This window comes from Pongo pygmaeus, chromosome X, assembly GCF_028885625.2.
Source record: "Pongo pygmaeus isolate AG05252 chromosome X, NHGRI_mPonPyg2-v2.0_pri, whole genome shotgun sequence".
NCBI classification, from domain to species: domain Eukaryota; kingdom Metazoa; phylum Chordata; class Mammalia; order Primates; family Hominidae; genus Pongo; species Pongo pygmaeus.
The window spans coordinates 4,096,222-4,120,365 of NC_072396.2; the positions used below are offsets into that span (position 1 = coordinate 4,096,222).

The 24,144-nt window shown below is 48.7% G+C and overlaps 1 protein-coding gene and 1 pseudogene across 5 annotated transcripts in view; one reads left to right on the top strand and one right to left on the bottom strand.

Annotated features, from left to right (window-relative positions):
• Positions 1 to 18,817, bottom strand: part of LOC134737588 (cAMP-dependent protein kinase catalytic subunit PRKX) — a 120,952-nt gene extending 102,135 nt beyond the window's left edge. For 2 of the 5 annotated variants that reach the window (XR_010125348.1, XM_063660083.1), the window contains exon 1: positions 18,256 to 18,817. Coding sequence is in view for 2 of the 5 variants with exons in the window: in XM_063660083.1 (XP_063516153.1) it covers positions 18,256 to 18,421 (166 nt within the window). In the remaining 3 variants the exon portion in view is untranslated. The remainder of the gene's footprint in view (positions 1 to 18,255) is intronic. The other 3 variants (XR_010125349.1, XR_010125347.1, XM_063660082.1) reach the window with 2 other exon arrangements.
• A 1,069-nt stretch (positions 18,818 to 19,886) lies between these two features.
• LOC129025422 (ubiquitin-ribosomal protein eS31 fusion protein-like) lies at positions 19,887 to 23,811 on the top strand (annotated as a pseudogene).
• The last annotated feature ends 333 nt before the right edge of the window (positions 23,812 to 24,144 follow it).

A 24,144-nucleotide genomic window follows, 5' to 3' on the forward strand; every position in this document is an offset into this window, starting at 1 on the left:
ATGACCAGTGTGCTTCTAAGAGACAGAAGAGGAGACACAGGCACAGAGGAGAAGGCCACGTGGAGACAGAGGCAGAGACTGGAGTGCTGTGGCCACAAGCCCAGGGATGCCTGGAGCCCCCAGGAGCCGGAAGAGGCAGGAAGCTTCCTCCCCTAGAGCCTCCAGAGGGAGCACAGTCCTGCCTGCACTTTGATTTCAGACTCCTGGTGTCCAGGACTGGGAGAGCATAAATTTCTGTTGCTTGCATTCCCCAGTTTATGGTCATTTGTGACAATGGAGCAGGACACTCATATAAGAGTGTTGCTGGATATCTTGGGAAAAATGGACCCTCCAACGGGCAGTAGTTGGCAACGCGCCCTTCAGGGCTCCTAAGAAAGGTCTAAACTAGATGTGTGCTTTGAGACCCAAAGCCTTAAGATGATAACTGAAGTCACAGGCACAGATGAGATCACCCTTCTAATTTATTTAATGCAATGTTTTTCTTTTAACTTTCAGCGGTCCCATATAAAGCTCTTCCTCTTTCTCTTTTATTGTAACATCCTATTTTTGTGGATGGAGACAATATCCTCTCCAACTCTTCAAAAAAGATGTCTCAAAGTGAGATTTTTTGTTTTCTCTTATGTTTCCCTTTTGGATTTTCTTGTTTCGTTTTGCTTTTGTTTTTGTTTTTGAGACAGGATCTTGTTCTGTCGCCCAGGCTGGAGTGCAGTGGCGCGATCTTAGCTCAGTGCAGCCCTGAACTCCCAGGCTCAAGCAATCCTCCCATCTCAGCCTCCTGAGTAGCTGGGACTAAGGTGTGTGCCACCATACTCAGCTAATTTTTATATTTTTTGTAGAGATAGGGTCTCCCTATGTTGCCCAGGCTGGTCTCAAACTTCTGGGCTCAAGCAATCTTCCCACTCGACCTCCCAAAGTTTGAGTCACAGTGCACATGACCCCCTTTTGCTTTTAACTTTCTCTTAGGTTCTCCGAATGATCTGTCTTTTCTGGGACCATGTCTTTACTTCCGTGAAGCTCTCCCACAGTTTCACTGATAGCTAGATGCTAGATTCATGGTGGTTTTCCTAAGAATGACACATCAGAAAGACTGCCTCAGGTTTCTTCGGTGTGAATGACGATGGAGGACAGCACTATCCTGGAGTGCCACCACCCCACTGTCTTCCATAGCTCTCTCCTACCCAGTGCCTGCCTTTTCATTTCCTTCTATCTCTTTACAAAGAAAACCCTACTGGTGAAAGCTTGCATCCTCCCAAAATTCCTGTGTTGAATCCTCATCCCCAAGGTGATGATGTTAGCAGGTGGGGCCTTTGGGAGGTGTGGAGGTCATGAGGGTGAAGCCTCATGAATGGGATCAATGTCCTTATTAAAGGGACCCTAGAGAGCTCCCTCACCCTTTCCACCATGTGAGGACACAGTGAGAAGGCGCCATCTATGAACCAGGAAGCCCTCACCAGACACCGAATCTGCCACACCTTGATCTGTGACTCCCAGCCTCCAGAACTGGGAGCAATAAATGTCTGTTTAAGCCCCCCAGTCTATGATACAGACACTTCTCAACTTACAATGATGACATTACACCACCATAAACCCATTGTAAGTTGAAAATATGGTAAGTCAAAAATGCATCGAATACACCTAACTTACGAACATCACAGCTTAGCCCCGCCTGCCCTAAATATGCTCGCAACACTTACATTAGCCTACAACTGGGCAAAATCATCTAACTTCAGTGAAGCCTAGTTTACAATCAAGTATTGAATGCCTCATGTAGTTTACTGAATACTGCACTGCAAGTTAAAAACAGAACAGTTGCATGGCTATTCGAAGTGCGGGTTCCATTGACTGTGTCTTTCCCACCATCGTAAAATCAAAATACCTTCAATCGAACTATCCTAACTCAAAATATCATAACTCAAACCATCATAAATGGAATCATCATAAATTAGGGATCTTCTGTATAAGACAGACTTTCTTTTGTTTGGCTGGGTGCGGTGGCTCACAACTGTAATCCCAGCTCTTCCGGAGGCCGAGGCAGGCGGATCACTTGAGGTCAGGAGTTTGAGACCAGCCTGGCCAACAAGGCAAAACTGTGTCCCTACTAAAAACACAAAAAATAGCCAAGCATGGTGGCATGTGCCTGTAATCCCACCTACTTGAGAGGCTGAGGCACGAGAATCACTTGAACCCGGGAGGCGGAGGTTGGGGTGAGCCAAGATTGCATCACTGCACTCCAGCCTGGGCGACAGAGCGAGACTGTCTCAAAAACAAACAAACAGAACAAACAAACAGACAAACAAAAAGCTACCTACTCACCAGGCACAGTGGCTCATGCCTGTAATCCCAACACTTTGGGAGGCCGAGGCAGGAGGATTATTTGAGGCCAGAAGTCTGAGACCAGCTTGGATAATACGGCAAACCATCCCCACACCCCCGTGTCTACTAAAAATACAAAAAATTAACCAACTATGATGGTATGTGCCTGTAGTCTCAGCTACTTGGGAAGGCATGGCAGGAGGACTGCTTGAACCCAGGAGGTGAAGGCTGCAGTCAGCTATGATTACGCCACTGCACTCCAGCCTGGGTGACAAAGCAACACCCAGTTTCTAAAAAACATAGGAAGAAGTCACTTGCTCTATCTTCACCATCCTGCTATTAAATTGGAGACCTGCTTCCTGCACACTCTGTTACTCCTTTATCTGCTGGGTCACTAATCTGAGAACAATCCTACTTCTTACTTTCCTTATCACCAGGCAACGTTTGTTTTCATTAATCACAATGTCCTTTTTTTTTCTTTTTTTTTTAAGATGCGGTCTCTGTCACCCAGGCTGGAGTAGAGTGGTGTGATTATGGCTCACTGCAGTTCCAACTTCCAGGCTCAGGCGATCGTCCTGCGTCAGCCTCCTGAGTAGCTGGGACCACAGGTGCTCATCACCATGCCCGGCTACACTTTTTTTTTTTTTTTTTGTAGAGACAGGTTCTTACTGTGTTGCCCAGGCTGGTGTTGACCTCCCAGGCTCAAGCAATCCTCCCGCCTCGGCTGCGCAAAATGCTGGGATGACAGGCATGGGCAACCGCACACAGCCATGAATCACCATGTTTTCTTTACACAGTCTGGGAACCCCAGCTGAGAGTCACACAGAACATCGTTTCTGGAACAAGGGCATCCCAAGGGAACAATTGACAAAATCGCCTTTTGGAGCACACACAGGTCTACCCAGGGGCACTGTCTGTTCTGCTCACTCAACAAGAACACCAGGCAGCCAGCTAGGGAACAGAGGATTCCTTTCCCACACAATGCGGCCATTCTTTCCTGAGCAGGTGGGTGGGCCAGCCGCTTAGTTTCATCTGAACATTTGCCAACATCCAAAGAATTAGAGTGTTTTCAGCAGTCTTAAGCGTTGTCATGAAATCAGCCAAAAACTTGTGATGCGTATGGCTGTGTGCACAACTACGGATCTCCTAGTGACTATCGTATACGCTGGCATACCACAGAACCACGGACGCGGAAGAAATGCAAAGCATCCCACTGAAAAAACTCACCCACTACATAGAAAGAAGCAATTTTTCTCTTTTTCTCTTTTTTTTTTTTTTTTAAGAGAGATGGGGTCTTGCTGTGTTGCCCAGGCTGGTCTCGAACTCCTGGGCCTTGAAAGGCGAGAGTGATCCTCCCACCTCAGCCTCCCAAAATGGTGCAATTACAGGCATGAACCACCATGTCCAGAAAAAGAAGTAGGTTTTCACTTTTTTTGTGGTGTTGTTTCGTTTTGTTTTTGTCTTTGTGGTTTTTTCTGTGTTTTGTTTTTTGTTTTTGTGTGTGTGTATTTTTTGAGACAGGGTCTCACTGCCGCTCATGCAGAGTGGTGTGATCTCGGCTCACTGCAACCTCCGCCTCCCGGGTTGAAGTGATTTTCGTGTCTCAGCCTCCCGAGTAGCTGGGATTACAGCTGCCCACCACCACACACCCGGCTAATTTTTGTAGTTTTGGTAGAGACAGAGCTTCACCATGTTGGCCAGGCTGGTCTCAAACTCCTGACTTCAAGTGATCCACCTACCTCGGCTTCCCAAAGTGCTGGGATTACAGAAGTGAGCCACCCCACCCAACCAGGTTTTCACTTTTAGAGAGGTGGAGAATCTTTCCCAGACCACACACTCGCCCACCATCCCACAACTTCCAAAATTCTTTTTTTTTTTTTGAGATGGAGTCCCGCTCTGTCACAGATGTGCGCCACCACGCCCAGCTAATTTTTACTTTATTTTTTTGAGACAGAGTGTCACTCTGTCGCCCAGGCTGGAGTACAGTGGCATCATCTCGGTTCACTGCAATCTCCGCCTCCCAGGTTCCAGCAATTCTCCTGCCTCAGCTTCCCAAGTAGCTGGGATTACAGGCGTGCACCACCACGCCCGGCTAATTTTTTGTATTTCAGGAGAGACGGGGTTTCACCATGTTGCCCAGGCTGGTCTCAAACTCCTAAGCTCAGGCAATCCACCCATCTCAGCCTCCCAAAGTGCTGGGATTACAGGTTGGAGCCACCGTGCCCGGCATTTTTTAAAGTTTTTTTTTTTCTTTTCTTTTTTTGAGGTGGAGTCTCACTCTGTCACCCAGGCTGGAGTGCAGTGGCACAATCTCAGCTCACTGCAACCACCGCCTTCCAGGTTCAAGTGATTCTCTCACGTCAGCCTCCCAAGTAGCTGGGATTACAAGCGCCCGCCACCACGCCCAGCTAATTTTTTGTATTTTTAGTAGAGACGGGGTTTCACCATTATGGCCAGGAGGGTCTCAAACTCCTGACCTCAGGTGATCCACCCACCTTGGCCTCCCAAAGTGCTGGGATTACAGGCGTGAGCCACCGCGCCCGGCCAGGTTTTCACTCTTAAAGAGGTGGAGAATCTCCATCCCAGGTCACACACTTGTCCACCATCCCACAACTTCCAAAGTTCTAAATGAGCATCAGAAATACTACAGCCAAATGGCACAATTTCAATTGAGAATGCTTTCAGTGCAACCTTCCTGTTTATTTTTACTTTTCCCTTTGAAGGAAGACAAGCTCCCAGAACTCACACAGCTGTCCTGAAATCCATCGCATTTAAGGACATGCCTCTGTAGCAGGTGGCGGCTGACTTGTTTTCTGCACTTATTTCTGTGGCTTTTTGGGTGAAGAGGCGACTGGGAGTGTTGATTACACAGAGGAGGAAGCTGGAGCTAAAACAGCACCAGCTGAGTAAGAGAAACTTAAAAGCAGAGCTCAATCAGAGCCTAATAGTCACAAGCTATGAACACATCAGACTACAAAACACCAAAATTAGGCGGTGACCTTTGAAGGTCAAAAGGGATGGAGTTTCCTAACAGTTTTCCTCGGTTACAATTCCACTTCTTCTAGACCCTCTGGCTTGTGACAGCCAAAGCACCAGCTCAGAATCTGTATCAAAATACAATGTTTCAGGAAATTCCAGAAACCTAAAGCGAGTGGAAAAAACGAAAGAAAAACCAGAGCAAAACGCAATGTAACTGAAAACAGGAAGTTAACAGAGAAACATAAAGGAAACCCTAAGCTGTTTCTTTGCAAAGACTGATGAAATTGATAAACCAGAATCTATTCTCAAAATAAAATACTAACCTATTTAAGGATAAACTAAACAAAAGCCTTAATACATAAAATCACGTCCAACCACAACTATTTGTATTCAACTATCCAGGGAATATTTTGAGTCGTTACTGATTTTTTTCTATATTTTTTTCTTTTACTTTTTTCTTCTCTTTGTTTTCCTTCTTCTTTCTCTTTTTTCTTTTGTTTCTTTTCTTTCATGGTCTCACTCTGTCACCCAGGCTGGAGTACAATGGTGCAATCATAGCTCACTTCGACCTCGACCTCTTGGGCTCAAGTGATCCTCCCACCTCGGCCTCCCAAGTTGCTGGGACTACAGGCACATGCCACCACGCCCAGCTAATTGGTTTTTGTTTGTTTGTTTGTTTGTTTTTGTAGAGACAGGTTTTCACCATGTTGCCGAGGCTAGAAGCTAGTCTCGAACCCCTGGCCTCAAGCGCTCCGCCACCTCAACCTCCCAAAGTGCTGGGGAATTACAGGTGTCAGCCACCACGCCCAGCCCGAAAATCAATGAAGTTGACAAGACAGAATCTGTTTTCAAAAGAAAACACTAAACTGTTTAAGGACGAACTGAAGAAAAGCTTTAATAAACAAAATCATGCTATACCAGTGTCCAGGGAATATTTTGAGTCATTATGGACTTTTTTCTATATAAATTATTTTTCTTTTTTCTTCTGTTTTCTTTCTTCATCTTTTATTTCCTTTTCTTTTTTTCTTTTCTTTGCTTTCAGAATGTTGCTCTGTCACTAAGGCTGGAGTGCAGTGGTGCCATCATAGCTCACTGCAGCCTCCAATTCCTGGGCTCAAATGATCCTCCTGCCTCGGCCTCCTGAACAGCTGGGATTATAGGTATGCGCCACCACACATGGCTAATTTTTTTATGTTTTGTAAAGACAAGGTCTCACTATGTTGTCCAGGCTAGTCTAGAACTGCTAGCCTCAAATGATTCCCCCTCCTTGACCTCCCAAAGCACTAGGATTACAGGCGTCAGCCACTGTGTGTCGCCGATTTTTTCTTAAGGTGTCATTGTAAATAAAATCAACAGCCCATGAAGAGGAAATTCTAGACAAGTTGCTTTCTCAACACCTTTTGATGTTTGGAATCTCATCCAAGCTGGATTTTGCAATCTTTGAAGAATAATTCCCTAAGACATTGTCTCCAACCATAAGCTAGCTCCGTCAGCGGCATCTGAACCAGAGCAACTCCATCTTGAAGAGGAGCTGGGTAAAATGAAGCTGAAGGCTGCTGGGCTGCGTGCCCAGATGGTGAAGACATTCTAAGACACGGGATGAGATAGGAGGTCAGCACAAGATGCCGGTCATAAAGAGCTTGCTGATAAAACAGGTTGCAGTAAAGAAGCTGGCCAAATCCCACCCAAACCAAGATGGTGACAAGAGTGACCTCTGGTTGTCCTCACTGCTACACTCCCATCAGTGCCATGATAGTTTACAAATGCCATGGCAACGTCAGGAAGTTACCCTATATGGTCTAAAAAGGGGAGGCATGAATAATCCACCTTTCGTTTACCATATAATCAGGAAATAGCCATAAAAATGGGCAATCAGCAGCCCTCGAGGCCACTCTGTCTATGGAGGAACCATTCTTTATTCCTCTACTTTCTCAATAAACTTGCTTTCACTTTACTCTATGGATTTGCCTTGAATTTTTTTCTTGCACGAGATCCAAGAACCCTCTCTTGGCGTCTGGATATGGGCCCCTTTCTGTTAACAGCTCTGTTCCCTCCACTCCTGTCCTCTCATTGCCAAGACTCCAACATAAGCATGCATACCCAAATAAATGCAGGCAGGCTTCACAGGGTCCCCCTCTGCCTGCCCATCCAAAGAGATCCTAGGTGCCCTAAGCATTACAAAGCACTTCTTTCTTCTGTGCCAAGGTTTCTCTGGCCACACCTGTGTGCAACCCTTTTGTTCTGCAAAATGACTCCCAAGGGAATGATTCACCAAGGTGAAAACATCCACCAAATTAGTTGTCAACGATTTTAAAAGAACCCTCCACAGGCTGCCCTCCAAATCTCTTTGATGGGGTGCCTCCCCAGTATAACATCCCAAATCACTACCTCGGAGAATAATGTAATGCCCACACACAACGCACGCTAAGTAAATGGTAGCGTGGGTTCCAAGGATCTGTGTGGACTTGTGCAATTTAACAGGAACTGCGTGAAACAACTTCCTTTTTCTATGTCCTGGTGAAAAATTCCAATGGATTTTTAAACAGGTACGAGGGCATGAAGGCCAGCAGGGAAGACACTGTATGGAAGGAAGGTCTATTTTTCTTTATTTTTTTTAAATTGAGGCAGGGTCTCACTCTGTCACACAAGCTAGAGTGCAGTAGCACAATCACAGCTCACTGAAGCCTCCACCTTCCGAGCTCAAGCAATCCTCCCATCTCAGCCCCCCGAATAGCTGGGACCACAGGCATGCATCCCCATGCATGGCTGATTTTTTTTCCCCCTTTGTAGCGGTGGGGTCTTCTTATGTTGCCCAGGCTGGTCTCAAACGTCTGGACTCAAGTGATCCTCTCACCCTGGCCTTCCAAAGTGCTGGGATTACAAGTGTGAGCCACCGTGCCCAGCCCTATTTTTCAAACATATTAAAGAATGACCAGGGTCTAACCTTGACAGTTCTGGATTAAGCAGGATGGAAAAGCCCAAACTAGTCATATGGACAGTTTTATGTCCTCCTGTCTTCTCTCCATCTTACGAGAGAATGAGCTGGGCATGGTGGTGTGTCCCTGTAGTCCCAACTACTTGGGAGACTGAGGCAGGAGGATCACTTGAGCCCTGTAGTTTGAGGCTGCAGCTTAGCTATTGATTGCACCCCACTGCACTCCAGCCTGGGCAACAGAGCAACGCTTTGTCTCTAAAAAACAAAAAACAAACAAAATCATGATAATCCCTTGACCTGGCCACTGTATCATCTGACAGAAGACATGAAAGGCTGGAAGAACTGCCCAGAGGCGTCCCACAGGAAATTCCTCCGTAGGAGACTCACCATACTGGCAACAGCCTCCCACACTGACAACCTCTGTGTGGTCTCCTTACACCACAGACAGGTGGAAGCCATGAGCGCTGCAAGGGGGAAGGAATTTCCATCCTCGAACCTGCGCCTCCTCTGCAAGTCATTTACATCTTCGCTAAAGGCGTTCAGACAGGGTAGGGTGAGTCTCCTGGATGCCTATTCTGCCATCCTGGGAGAATTGCTGTGCGGCTTCAAATGCACCTAATGTGTTTCTGGGGTTTTTTTTTTTTTGAGATGGAGTCTCACTCTGTCACCCAGGCTGGAGTGCAGTGGCACAGACTCGGCTCACTGCAACCTCCATCTCCTGGGTTCAAGTGATTCTCCTGCCTCAGCCTCCTGAGTAGCTGGGATGACAGGCACCCACTACCATGCCCAGCTAATTTTTGTATTTTGGGTACAAACGGGGTTTCGTCATGTTGGCCAGGCTGGTTTCAAACCCCTGATCTCAAGTGATCTGCCCACCTCAGCCTCCCAAAGTGCTGGAATTACAGGTGTGAGCCCCCACACTCGGCCTCTAATGGCTATTTATCATGTTTTCTCCTACTCAGATCAAATGCAAATGCCAACTGGACTTTCACTTAAGATCCTAATGGGGAAGCAAAATGTCCATCATCCTGCCTCACCCAATACAGCACAGAATCGGAGACGCCGGGAAAACACGCCCACCCGAGAAATGCAGCGTGAAAACGCTCCAGAAAGGAGGAGCTTCTTGAAAGTATTGGTAGCACTGGTTTCATTCTTCTTGCACAAGGGAACCTTGGAAAAAAAAGGGGCCTGCCAAGTTTACCCGCACACACGTGGGTATTACCAAATTCATCCACATGCCCAGGTTTCTGTGCGAACAATCTGCCCTCTAGCCCCTGTGTTTCTGTCTTGCTCCTCCAGTAGGATACGAGATTTGCTTCTGGGATTCTAAAGTACATAGGTCAGGCAGGGCGCGGTGGCTCACGCCTGTAATCCCAGCACTTTGGGAGGCTAAACTGGGAGGATCACTTGAGGCCAAGAGTTCAAGACCAGCCTGGGCAACATGACGAGACTCTATCTCTACAAAAAAAAATCAAAACAATAGCCTGGCGTGGTGATGCACACCTGTAGTCCCAGCTCCTCAGGAGGCTGAGGTGAGAGGATCCCTTGAGCCTGGGATGTCGATGCTGCAGTGACACCACGTCACTGCACTCCAGCCTGGGTGTCCGAGTGAGATCCTGTCCAAAAAAAAAAGGAGTGAGATAATGCCGTATGTGTCTCTCTGTGCCTGGCTTATTTCTCAGAGTATAATGACCTCCAGTTGCATCCACATTGTTGCAAATGACAGGACTTTATTCTTTTTACAGGCTGAATAGTACTCCATTGTGTAGAGACCACATTTTCTTCACCCAGTCATCTGCTGACGGGCAAGCGGGTTGTTGCCCTATCCTGGCTGTTGTGTGACTCGTGCTGCAGTGAACCTGGGAGTGCAGGTATCTCTTCACTGTACGTGGTTTTAAGCTACTATATTTGCGGTCCTTCATTCCAGCAGCCACGCAAGACTAAGACAGTGTGAAAGAGCATAAAAGAGGTAATGATAGACCAGTGCATCGCAGCTGCCTTTCCATGGACCCTGCCGCGTGGGGTGAATAGAGCCCCATCTAAAACCATTTCAGCTGCCATCACAAAACACGGCAGACTGGGGCTTAGAAACAACAGACATTTACTGCCGTCGGTCCTGGAGGCTACAAGTCCAAGATGAAGGTATGGGAGATTCAGAGTTTGGCGGGGACCGGCTTTCTAATTAATAGACGATGCCATCTCGCTGTGTCCTCATGTAGTGGAAGGGGTGAGGGAGCTCTCTGGGGTCCCTTTTATAACGACACTGATCCCATTCATGAGACCCCACCCTAGTGACCCCATCACCTCCTAAAAGCCCCGCCTCCTAACACCATCACCTTGGGGATTAGGGTTTTGACATAAGAATCTTGGGGTGGGGGACACAAATATGATGATGGTGGCCCCAGACCTGGTTTTGGGACTGGACCCACCACAGTAGAGGACCACGGGGAGGCCACCTGGAGAAACAGGCAGAGGGGACCCGTCACACAGACAGAAACATCGGTTCCACCTTCTCACCCTGGGCTTACCAGGAAGCTTCTAACCACAGACTTTTCTAACAGGGAAAACGAGGTCACAAATCTAAGTAAAGCACTTTCAACTTTTTGGAAGAGATGCCTTGGAGCTTCCTCTGTATTTCCCCCAAGGTTTTTCTTTTTTCTTTTTTTTTTTTTTTGAGACAGTCTTGCTCTGTCACCCAGACTGGAGTGCAGTGGTGCAATCTCGGCTCACTGCAAGCTCCACCTCCCGGGTTCACGCCATTCTGCTGCCTCAGCCTCCCCAGCAGCTGGGACTACAGGCACCCGCCACCACACCCGGCTAATTTTTTTGTATTTTTAGTAGAGACGGGGTTTCACCGTGTTAGCCAGGATGGTCTCGATCTCCTGACCTCGTGATCCGCCCGCCTCAGCCACTCAAAGTGCTGGGATTACAGGCATGAGCCACTGCACCCGGCCGGTTTTTCTTTTAAAAAAAAAAAAAACAACACAATGTCATCAACATTACTACCTTTTTAAGCTATATCTCTCACTCTTTTTTTCAACTTTACATATGCGATTTCATGCTGGAGAGAAGAGGAAACTGATGGATAGAAAAGGTTTACTTTTTGGAGACCCTACAGTGTGCCAGGCACTGTGTAATCATCTCCCTTGATTCTTTCTTTTCTTTATTTTTGACATAGGGTCTTGCTCTGTTGCCCAGGCTGGAACACAGTAGTAGCATCATGGCTCACTGCAGTCTCCACCTCCTGGGCTCAAGCGATCCTCCTGCCTCAGCCTCCCTAGTAGCTGGGACTACAGGTGCATTCCATCACACCCAGCTACTTAAAAAAATTTTTTTTGTAGAGATGGGGTCGTGCTATATTGTCCAGACAGATCTTGAGCTCCTGGGCTCAAGTGATCCTCCCACCTCAGAGTCCCAAAGTGCTGGGATTACAGGCACGAGCCTCCACACCTGGCCTCCCTTGAATTTTTATTTTTTGAGACAAGGTCTCTGTCACTCAGGCTGGAGTGCAGTAGCACAATCTCAGCCCACTGCAACCTCAACCTCCTGGGCTCAAGTGATTCTCATGCCTTCGCCCTCCTTTGATTTTCACAAGTATGTCTCTTCCTGGTGGGGGCTGGCTGCTGCTTTCGAGAGTTTAATGTCTCCCTTCCTTGCAGCGTGCCCACGAACTGTAGATGACTCTGCTTTTGTCGTCCGATCCCAGTGTGCACGCTCTGCTTTCCCAGGGAGTAGGCAGTGTGCTGCAGGCGAAACCCATTGGGCACACAGCATCTCTTCTCTCAGACCCTCTTTCCCATTAAGAAAATAAGGCTACAAGCATGGTGGATGCACCTGTAGTCCCAGCTACGTGGGAGGCTGAGGTGGGAGGATCACTTGAGCCCAGGAGTTCGAGACCAGCCTGGGCAACATAGCAATGCCCATCTCTACAAAAATAAATAAATAAATTAGCTGAGTGTGGTGGTGCACGTCTGTAGTCCCAGCTACTTGGGAGACTGAGGTGGGAAGATTGCTTGAGCCTGGGAGGTCGAGGCTGCAGTGAGCTGTTGATTGCACCACGGCACCCCAGCCTGGGCGACAGAGTAAGACCCTGTCTCTAAAAAAAAAAAGCAAAAAGAAAATAACCCTAATGTTGTCATGGTGGAGCTTCTGCCCATAGAGAAACTAATGTACATATTGTACCCGTCCAGTACTTGGCATCAGTGAGTGTCATAAAGAACAACTGCCGATAATGCCATCATCCATTCATTTATTTATTCACACGTAGAGTGAGCAGCTTGTCCCTGTCTCTGCCTGTGACTTTCCCAGCTAGCACTGAAGGTTTCCCACCTCAGGAAACCCCAGGCACATGAGGAGGGTTGATCTCTCTATTCATGCAGTGGATGGTCTTGGGCACACACTAAGTGCTGGGTCTGTTCTTTGGATGTGGGAGATGAAAGTGGCTCCAACACACAGAGGTCCCTGCACTCTTGGCATTTATGTGCCAGCAGCAGAGGCAGGCGGAATGCTTGAGCCCAGGAGTTCAAGACTAGCCTTGGCAACACAGCGAGGCCCTGTCTCTTTTATTTAAAATAAGTCCTGCACATGTATCTGAACTTAAATTTAACATGTATTTTAATTTAACTTAAACTAAAAAAAAAAATGAAATAAACAATGAAGAGGAGAAACCGGCAGGACTTCTATCCTAGGAAATGTTCTCTGATGTGTAATATTTGATCTCATCTCTTGGCATTTGAGTGATGCACTTAAATGGAAACTGTCATTCACACATGCATGAGCCGGCTTCACACGGAGCACCCACACAAGATAAATAAGATCAAAGGGCTGAGCTGCACTTTCTGTGTATTGTCAGGCCACAAACAACACTCCTAATTGCTATGTCAACACCACCCACAAGGCTGCTGATCTATGCACACAGTAAGATCTCACCAGTTCAGATGCCATTTGTCCCGGCAGCATGCTGTGTGACAGACAGGGTGGGGATGCCGTGGACTCAGTGTCTGTGTCCCCCTAAAATTCCTGTGTTAAATCCTCACCTGCAAGGTAATGGTGTCAGGAGGTGAGGCCCTAGGGAGGTGATGAGGTCGTGAGGGTGGAGCCTCATGAATGGGATCACTGCCCTTATAAAGGGGCCCCAGAGAGCTCCCTCACCCCTTCCACCATGTGAGGACACAGCGAGAAGGTGCCATCTATGAACCAGGAAGCAGGTCCCCACCAGACACCAAATCTGCCATCCCTTGATCTTGGACCTCCAGCCTCCGAACTGTGAATAGATGTCTGTGGTTTATAAGCCACCCAGTCGGTGGTGTTTTGCTACAACTGCCTGAATAGACTAACTTGAGGCATTAATAAGAACCCAGCAACAAGGAAAGGAAATTCTCGCCAATTCAGGAGAACCAAAGACAAGAGAAAACCTACCAGTATAAGCACTTTAGATCGGAGAATCATATATCATTAATTATGAAGATCTCCTAGCTCTTAAGAAAATAAAATATTTTCAGATTGTATAGTGTGTGAAAGTTTAAAAAAAAAAAAAAAGTGTCTGGCCAGGCACGGTGGCTCACGCCTGTAATCCCACCTCTTTGGGAGGCCAAGGCGGGCAGATCACCTGAGGTCAGGAGTTTGAGACCAGCCTAATCAACATGGAGAAACCTCGTCTCTACTAAAAATACAAAATTAGCCGGGCATGGTGGCACATGCCTGTAATCCCAGCTCCTTGGGAGGCTGAGGCAGGAGAATCGCTTGAACCCGGGAAGCAGAGGTTGTGGTCAATACACTCCAGCCTGGGCAACAAGAGCGAAACTCTGTCTCAAAAAAAAAAAAAAGTGTCGAGCAAGACCGAGGGGACTGTGGTGAGGGAATTCATCCCGCACCATGGTTTGGAGGGTGGTAGCTGCTAAATCCACACACTGGGCAAAACTGCACAGAACTCTACACACACACTCGCAAACACAAATGAGCACCTTCTGAAAACTAATGAAGGCTGAACAAGCCGGGCACGATGGGTTATGCCTGTATACAGTCCCAGCACTTTGGGAGGCCAAGGCAGGAGGATTGCTTGAGCCCAGGAGTTCAAGGCTGGAGTGAGCCGAGATCGCACCACTGCACTCCAGACTGGGCAACAGAGTGAGACCCTGTCTCAAAAAAAAGAAAAAAAAAGCTGAACGAGGTATGTGTTCTCTTTAATAGGGATATACCAACATCGATGACATGGTTCTGATATTGTCCCACAGATATGAAGACGTCACCATGGGGAAGCTGGCTGAAGGGTCCATGAGACTCCAGGTACTGTTTTTGAAATCTCCTGTGAGTCTGTATTTCAAAAAATATATATTTTTAATAGGGGTCTAGGAACTTTGGCGTCTTCCTCATAGTAACCGTGTAGGACAGGTTCTGTTATTATTTCCCTTTTTAGATGAGTAAATGCAGAACTAGGTTGAGAAAAGGAAAATGAAATGTGGACCCAAAGCCTGGCCACTGGTTTACCTGTTGAATTACCTCCTTCCTGACAGGTTAACACTTGGGGTACCCATGAGAAGCAAGCACTGGGTCGTAGATGCCAAATGATTCCATAAGGACACTTCTGGGAAAAAACCTAAGTATTTTTTATCTGATATATAGAGAAAGGAATTCTCAAGTGGTCATTTTAAGTAGGAAGATTGATAAAATAAGGCTGGTAGATGGCTGCACAGATTCATCCTCTTCTCTCTACATAGGGTAAGTTGTTCATTTCCATAGTATCATTTTTTTTTTATTTTATTTTTTAGAGAGAGTATCTCGCTCTATCACCCAGGCTGGAGTATGGTGGCGCGATTGCGGTTGACTGCAGCCTTGATCTCCTGGGCTCAAGTGATCCTCTTGCTTCAGCTTCCCAGGTAACTCAGGTACGCGCCACCATGCCCAGCTAACTATTACTACTATTTTTTTTTAACAGATGAGGGTCTCACTATATTGCCCAGGCTGGTCTGGAACTCCCGGCCTCAAGTCATCCTCCCACCGCAACCTCCCAAATAGCTGGGACTACAGGCACGCACCACTGTATCTGGCCCTGAAATTTCTTTTTTTAAAGCACAATTGTTCTCCCTCACAGGAACAAGCATGGCTTGGTTATATGAACAAGAAATTTGAAGAACCAGATTGAAAGCCATTTTTTCTCTAAGGAGTAGTATGACTGTTCTGATCCAAAGTTCCTAAAACTAAATCAGCCTTTAGACCAGATGTACTCCAGAATCCCTTCATGCACAAAAAAGAAACAAAAATCCATTATCAGATTTTTCACAACTGCAAACTGCACTCTTTCTTCCTAACTACCTGAACTTGAGGAGAACCGGTCAATCTAGAACGCTGACAAGTTTTTTTCCCTCCGTCGCCCAGGCTGGAGCGCAGTGGTGTGATCTTAGCTCACTGCAACCTCTGCCTCCTGGGTGCAAGCAATTCCCCCGCCTCAGCCTCCTGAGAAGCTGGGATTACAGGTGCCCACCACCACGCCTGGCTAATTTTTGTATTTTCTCAGTAGAGACAGGGTTTCACTATGTTGGCCAGGCTGGTCTGGAACTCCTGAGCACAAGTGATTCGCCTGCCTCGGCCTTCCAAAGTGCTGGGACTACAGGTATGAGCCACCACGCCCAGCCTGTGATTGGCTTTAAGTCATAGAAAATAGGATTGCTCAGCTGGCAATCTGCATACAGAACCCCTCTGCCCACCCCCCAAAAAGTTCAGTACTCCTGCGGGTGCTTGTTTGGGGCCTGAGAATTAGGAATGAGGGTGAAAGAGCACTTAAAAGCAAACTTATGTTCCTGCAGTGACAGTTTAGGATGAAGAGAGGTCACCCCCACCCAGACTGGGTTTCAACTCCAGACTGAGACTCAAGCTCACCCCTCACTCTTCTCCATCATGCCTTGGAAAACAGTCCAAAGCTGCTGTAGATTGTGGCTTAGAGACACAATCGTGAAGGATCTAAAAGGCTTAGGATTTTTTAAAATGTATTATTCTAGGTGAATCACACTCAGATTGCTCTTTAACCAACAATAAAGAAAGGGGCTCCGATAAAAGGTTGCAGATAATGTCACCAAAGCTGTCAAGTTGTCATGAGAGAGTGTTCCAGACATGCATGCAAACACACACACACACACACCCCCCTGGGTCCTGGTCCCCTGTTGTCCAATGAGTGTGGGATACCTAGCCCTCCCGTCACACCCTTGGAGCCCATAGGAAGTTATCCTTGAGAAAGGAGCATCATCCTCATTAAGAGAGCACTGACTGGACTGAAAAAAAAAGCTGACTTCCCCGCCCAGCCAGCTTGGTCCCCAGAGGCAGCGACACTCTATTTTTAAGGATGAGGTTACCCGCTGGGCACCCTAAGCTGACTTGACGTCAAACTGAGTGGCCCCCTGTGACACCAGAACCCCTCACCTCTGCCGCCCTCCTGCCTGCATCCTGCTCTCTGCCCTGGCCTCCAGCCCCAGCTCCACCTTTCCCAAGGGACCCATGTGGGTGCCCCGAAGAATGACAAACGCTGGTGCTGAGTGCCAAGGAACGGCTGGACCTCATCAATTTTCCATTGTCGAGTTGTATTTCCACCTACTGTGGCGGCTGCGCCAGTCAGGGTTCCTGCTCCACCCTTCTTCCCCGCAAAACACACCCAGTTCTAAGATTAGCTCAGGACAGCTTTCCGGGGGGACCAAGACAAGGGGGAAGGCAGAGAGAGAGGAGGGAGGGAGACAGAAAAACCAAGACCGGAAGGGGACAAGGAGAGAGACACCAAGAGACAGAGGAGGAGAAATGCAGAGACATGAACAGAGACGGAAAGAGGGAGAGAGAAGAGAAACAGAGAAACGAGAGAGAGAATGAGATGGAGAGGAGAAAGAGAGAGGGCCTCCTCCCACTCTGTCCTTCCAAATTCAGGCTTTCCTCGTGGGCCCTTCCTCAAGGTCTAAGTGGCAAAGAGATCACTGAAGGAAGCTAAGTCCCCTCTTCCTCAGCGGTTCTGAAGGCCCCCTGGCTATGCGCGCTGGTCTTCCTAAGCCATAAGCTATGGCCTCGAGCTCTTGGGCTTCCCAGCCCAGCTTCCTCCTTTCCAAAATGAGAGGACAAACAGGAGTTAGAGGGCCTGAGAGCCGACGCCTCACCAACACACCCAGGACACCCCCCTCTACTCTCCCACTTATTTTCTTGACAGCCAACACCCCACTTAGCCACACAGAGTCCCTAAGAGGCACAGGCGGGCCGATGACAACTGTTTAAATCCAGCGCCCACGTTCAGTTGGGATATTCTGACCTACTCAGGGCTGCCCCATAAACCAGCGCGTGTCCGGATCCAAGCGCACCAAGAACTCGAAACCTCGTCAAGCTGCCCATTCGGGGTTAAGTTCAAAGACAGAGGACAAAGGAAACGGATAAAGCGTCCGATACAAGAATTACCCATTTCAGACGCACAAGACGAAGAGCACAGGCGGTGTCAGGACATGTTAGGATCCGTCCCCAGCGCTGCCGTCCTCGTCCCCACAGGGCCGCGGGACACCTGTCCCCCACAGCCCAGCTGCTCCTGCAGCCCCTGGAGAAATCTGTACATTCCCTGCCGCTGGGCACACGGGGAGGCTGGCCTAGGGGAGGCCCGCAGGGGCCTTCGAACCCCGCGCCAGTGTCCCTGGGGCCGCTGCCAGGGAGGGAGCACGAGGTCCCCCAGGCGAGGTGACTCGCAGGAGGTTTTGTGACGTCGGACGGCCCAGGCCCCAGAGTGCTGTGTGTGCTGGGGGTGGAGGGTGGTCTCCGAGAGGAGCCGTCGGCATTTCAGGGAAGGCACCCGGCCGGTCGGGGGCACTTGCCTGGGCTGGGGGGTGCGCTCCACCTCCCCAAGCGTCCCCGGGGAGACCCGGGGCGCAGGTGCAGCCCCGCATGGGGACTCCGAGCCGAAGTAGCCGGTCAGGGCCCTCCCCAGGAGGTCGGCACCCAGGGCCCTTTGTCCTACTACAACGTCCTGTCCGCGCCGCGCGCCCCTGTGGGCCGAGTCCCCGCCCGCACTCACTCACCCACGGTGGCCAGCGTGTCAAAGTCCTGCAGGCTGTACGCAGGCGGCTCCGGCGACCGCGCCTCGGGGCTGGGGCAGAGCGCGGGCGCCCCGTCGGGGGTCTCCTCCGCCACCTTGCGGGAGTCGCTCTCCGCCGCGGCCGCCTGGGCCAGCCCGGGCGCCTCCATGGGGACGCACTCAGGTCCGGGGCACCGGGCCAGGCCGGAGCGCTCGGGGAGCCGGGCTTCCCGGGACGCAGCCTCGGAGGGCGGCGCGGTGGCGGCATCAACAGAGGCTCCCCATGCGCGCCCTCGCCTCCTGGTGCGCGGTCCGGCGCGGCTGACGGAGCGACGGGGACAATGGCTGGGCGGCGCTCACGGCACAAGCAGCAACGGCCCCGAGTGGGAGCAGCCGCCGGCCTCGTGGGGCGGGCACCGAGTGCGGGACGGCTGCGGGGGAGGCGGGGGCCGCGGCCCGGGCTGGGGGGAGCGAGGCGGGGGCCCTGCGCATTCCCGGTCTCGCGCCCGCCGCCTCCTCCAGCTTGGTAGCCGCGTGCGCGCTGTTGGGGCGGGCGGAAGCCGCCTGGGCGTGACCGCGCCTCTCCCCGCCCTAACCCGGCCGCGGGACTGGGGGCGTCGCCTTCGCGCGCGCTCCGCCCCCGCCCCGACCCAGCCCAGGAGCCGGAGACCCGGGCATGCGGCGCTGGGGAGGTGCCCACGCCCCCTCCGCGCCCGGGGCACCCCTGGGGTGGGACCCAGGCTGACTTCTCCTCGGGGACGCACTGGCGGGCCACCCGCGTCGCTGCACCGAAGCCCGGAAGATGGGGAGGCGAGGGGGCCCGGGGACAGGGAGGGCGTAGCTCAGCAAAAGTGAAGTTCAAAACTAAAAAGTGAAATTGGCGTTTGGTGAAGAGAGGGGCTCGGATTAGCCTGGCTAATTTTTGTGTTTTCTCAGTAGAGACAGGGTTTCACCATGTTGGCCAGGCTGGTCTGGAACTCCTGAGCACAAGTGATCCGCCTGCCTCGGCCTCCCAAAGTGATGGTACTACAGGTATGAGCCACCACACCCAGCCTGTGATTGGCTTTAAGTCGTAGAAAATAGGATTGCTCAGCTGGCAATCAGCATACAGATCCCCTCTGCCCACCCCCCTAAAAAGTTAAGTACTCCTGCGGGTGCTTGTTTGGGGCCTGAGAGAATTAGGAATGAGGGCGCATCCCCAGGAGGGGCTGCCGGGTCTTCGGGATGAGTACAGCGTTCTGGTTTTGCTGTAGGACTCTGGTGATTCTAGATTTCTACTTGGAAGGGGCGGGGAAGGGTGGGCTCGACCCTGTGCGTTTCTTTGCAGCTTCCTGTGGATCTAGAATTCTTTCCAAATAAGCATTTCTTTAAAAAACTAGGGAAAGACAGATTTGAGAGGTCGCCCGACCAAATGTAGTGCGTGAAACTTGATTGGTCACTGTTTCAAACTTCCCGGCGACAACCCGATAAAGAATTGTGCAGACGCATTTCGATTTCAGAAACGCAAAGATTTTTTTTTCCTGGCTTAAGTGTGGCTCAGGCAATAGTTGGACATACTTATATTTAAAACCCATATCCGTGTGGATTTGAAATGCAAATATAGCTAGATATTTGGTCACCCCTTTCCCCAGGGAAATGCAGACAGTGCTTAACTTGCGGGCCTGGCACGGCCTGGACGCTGCGCCCCTGACCCGCGACCAGGGCAGCCCAGGCTGCCGGTTCGCCGACCACACTTTGAGCAGCAAGGGGTCAAACTGCAAACGCCTTTGTTTTGAGGGATCTCAGCTATTCTGCGACTGGAGGGGCTCTCCAGTCCCTCAGTCCGCTGGTCAGGGGGGCTTTCCGAGAGGCAAAGCAGCCTCTAAGTCAGAACGGACACATTTTAAGGGGACCGGGCCGAGCCATCCTTCCACAGCTAACGGGGAGGGGGAGTCAGAAAGTCTGAACCTGGCTCAGGCTTTGGATTTCTGGCCCCTGGCTGCCAGCCTCGCCCCAGCCTCCACCTACATTTTGTGGGTGGCATTTCCCCCCGGGGGTGACACCCGCTCTCTATGCTCTGCAAAATCCTGAGCTGGAATGCAAAACATATGCGACACCAGCAGGCCCCCGCCATCCCATGAGCCTGGTTAGGACAGGTCACGGCCCTGCCAAGCTTCACCAGCAAGCCGCGCAATCCCTTGATCCTGGTTAGGACAGGAAACAGCCCTGCCAAGCCCTGCCTGGCCGAGGGGTTCAGGGCCAGCGAGGAACGCGCACTCAGGAAAAGTTCGTGTCTCCCCGCGGAACGCGCGCCCTCTCCACTAGGGCCTGACCTTGGAAATGCAAGGCTGCGGCCTCATAAAGTCCTTTTAATCAAGGCCCGGGTTTCACACCCAATTAAGCAGATGTCTTTGCCTGCAAATTGCACGCAGGAAGAACAACGTGGCACAGATTTGCAGCGCTAAACTCTGCTTGAGCTGCTGGTTGGTCTGATTCCACCGAACCCACCCTGCACTTGACCGCATAGCTAACCTCTTCTTATAAATAGACCCTGCACGTTTCACAACACCTTGCTTGACAAAGCAGCTTTCATCTAGAAGGATCATAAAAATCCTTGAGAAACCACAGCCTATTACTTGAGAGACAAAAAAGGAAAATCCCTGTGAGTTAGGCATGGAAGGGTCATTACCGCCTTAATGAAGTGGCATTAATTTGCGGTGGAGTCAGGAAATGCTGAACTCTGCCATTCCGAAGGAATAAGTCCCTGACCCTAAACCAGAATGAGCTATAAATTCAATACAATGATAGGTGCAGGTGTTGTTAAATATGGGAAGAATCAAAATTGTACCATCTGGCTTAGCACAGAGGCTCACACCTGTGATCTCAGCACATTGGGGGCACGGGGGTTTGAGACCAGCCTGGGTAACATTGGAACCCACCCCCCATCTCTACCAAAAATAATATTTTAAACTAGCCAGGTGTGGTGGTGCACACTTATAATCCCAGCACAGAGGCAAAGGCACAAGGATGCCTTGAGCCCAGGAGGTCAAGGCTGCAGTGAGCTATGACTGCGCCACTGCCCTCCAGCCTGGTCAACAGAGTGAGACCCTGACTGAAAAAAAAAAAATCATACAATCTCTGAAGGGAGCTGAACACTCTTTAAGCATGTATACTGTATGTGTGTGTTTGTGTGTGTATTTGTGTATATATAATGTATATATAGCCATTCCATATATTATATATACTGAGTTAAATATGTTATATATTTGTGTATATGTATGTGTACAAAAGTATGCATATATAATATATAATATATAAAGTATTTTGCATAAATGATATATAAAATATATATATTACTATATATGGTGATATAAAGTCTTTTTTTCTACTTTTATTTCTTATTTTTTCATTTTTATATATTGAGGAGGTACAAATGCAGATTTTCTGTTTTTCAGTAATTTTGCTTAAGATAATGGCCTCCATTTCCTTCCATGTTGCTGCAAAAGATATTATTTCATTCTTTTTTACAGAATCATAGTATTCCATGGTGTGTGTATATATATGTGTGTGTATGTGTGTGTGTGTATATATATATATACATAAAAAACATCTTCTGGTCCAAGCATGGTGGCTTATGCTGTAATCCCGACACTTTGGGAGGCCAAAGCGGGTGGATCACCTGAGGTCAAGAATTCAAGACCAACCTGGCCAACACCGTGAAATCCTGTCTCTACTAAAAATACAAAAATTAGCTGGGCATGGTGGTGGGCGCCTGTAATTCCAGCTACTAGGGAGGCTGAGGCAGAAGAATCACTTGAACCCGGGAAGCAGAGGTTGTAGTGAGCCAAGACTGTGCCATTGCACTCCAGCCTGGGCGACAGAGCAAGACGCTGTCTCAAAAAACAAAACAAAACAAAAAAAAAGAAAAAAGAAAAACATTTTCTTTATCCAGTCATCCATTGATGGACACTCAAGTTAGTTCTATATCTTTGCTATTGTGACTAGCACTGTGATTGACATACAAGTGGCCAGGCACAGTGGCTCATGCCTGTATTCCCAGAACTTTGGGAGGCCTAGGCAGGTGGATCACTTGAGGTCAGGAGTTCAAGACCAGCCTGACCAACATGATGAAACCCCGTCTCTACTAAAAATACAAAATTAGCCAGGCGTGGTGACACACGCCTGTAATCCCAGCTACTCGGGAGGCTAAGGCAGGAGAATTGCTTGAACCCAGGAGGCAGACGTTGCGGTGAACCGAGATCATGCCATTGCACTCCAGCCTGAACGACAGAGTGAGACTCCGTCAAAAAAAGAAAAGGAAGTAGGCAGTTACTATCACAAACTTATCACAAACTTAACTTTTTTTTTTGAGACGGAGTCTTGCTTTGTCGCCCAGGCTGGAGTACAGTGGTGCGATCTCAGCTCACTGCAACCTCCACCTCCCAGGTTCAAGCAATTCTCCTGCCTCAGCCTCCCGAGTAGCTGGGATTACAGGTGCCTGCCACCACGCCTGGCTAATTTTTGTATTTTTTGTAGAGACGGGGCTTCACCATGTTGGTCAGGCTGGTCTCAAACTCCTGACCTTGTGATCTGTCTGCCTCGGCCTCCCAAAGTGCTGGGATTATGGGCTTGAGCCACCGCAGCCGGCCAACTTTACAATTTATATATATAATTTGTATATATATAACTTATATAAATATATATTCTAGTATATTTTATATAATATATATTCTAGTGTGTGTGTATATACATGAAGTGTTTAGCCACCTTCGCAGACATATACACACATACATATATATATTCTGAGTTAAACATATATAATATATAAAATATATGTATGTGTATGTGTGTGTATATATGTGTGTATATGTGTTTGTGTGTATGTATATGTGTGTATATATGTGTGTGTGTATATATATATTTATGTTGCAACTTATTGACCTAAACATATGCTTCAGCTTCCTTTTTGATCTGCCATCTGCGGTGGAGCTGCCACCAAACTGCAGATTTTCGTGAAAACCCTAAGGGGGAAGACCATCACCCTTGAGGCTGAACCCTCAGATGCGATAGAAAATGTAAAGGCCAAGATCCAGGATAAGGAAGGAATTCTTCCTGATCAGCAAAGACTGATCTTTGCTGGCAAGCAACTGGAAGATGGACGTACTTTGTCTGACTGCAACATTCAAAAGGAGCCTACTCTTCATCTTTTGTTGAGACTTTGTGGTGTTGCTAAGAAAAGGAAGAAGTCTTACCCCACTCCCAAGAAGAATAAGCACAAGAGAAAGAAGGTGAAGCTGGATGTCCTGAAATGTTATAAGGTGGATGAGAATGACAAAATTAGTGCCCTTCTGACGAATGTGGAGCTGGAGTGTTTCTGGCAAGCCACTTTGACAGACATTATTGTGGCAAATGTTGTTTGACTTACTGCTTCAACAAACCAGAAGACAAGTAACTGTGTATGAGTTAATAAAAGACATGAACTAAAAACAAACAAACAACAACAACAACAAAAAAACATAGCTTCAGAAACACACAGTGCCTCAATACTTTGTTATTTGACCAAGTATAAGAGGTCTTCCCAGGGCATCTGGAAAGGGGTCCTCCAAGCAATACAGTGATCAATTCCTATTTAGACCGCGCCAGGAATGGAAACTGTCATTTCCTGAGGATATATCCACCTATGATTTGGTCTTAGAAGGCAGGAAGGGAATTCTGATAAACGTTTAGTTACAGCAATACAGTTTCAAATTTTAGTACTCAGATATCACCATAATTATGGTAATGCCCTTGGTTGCATGCCTACTGTGTCCCAGGAATAGAATCCGTCTTTTCTCATGCTCAATATAGTTCATTCTCATTTTCTCAGATGAGCCATTTATTGGGGCTTGAATATTTTCATGCATTATTGAGTCAT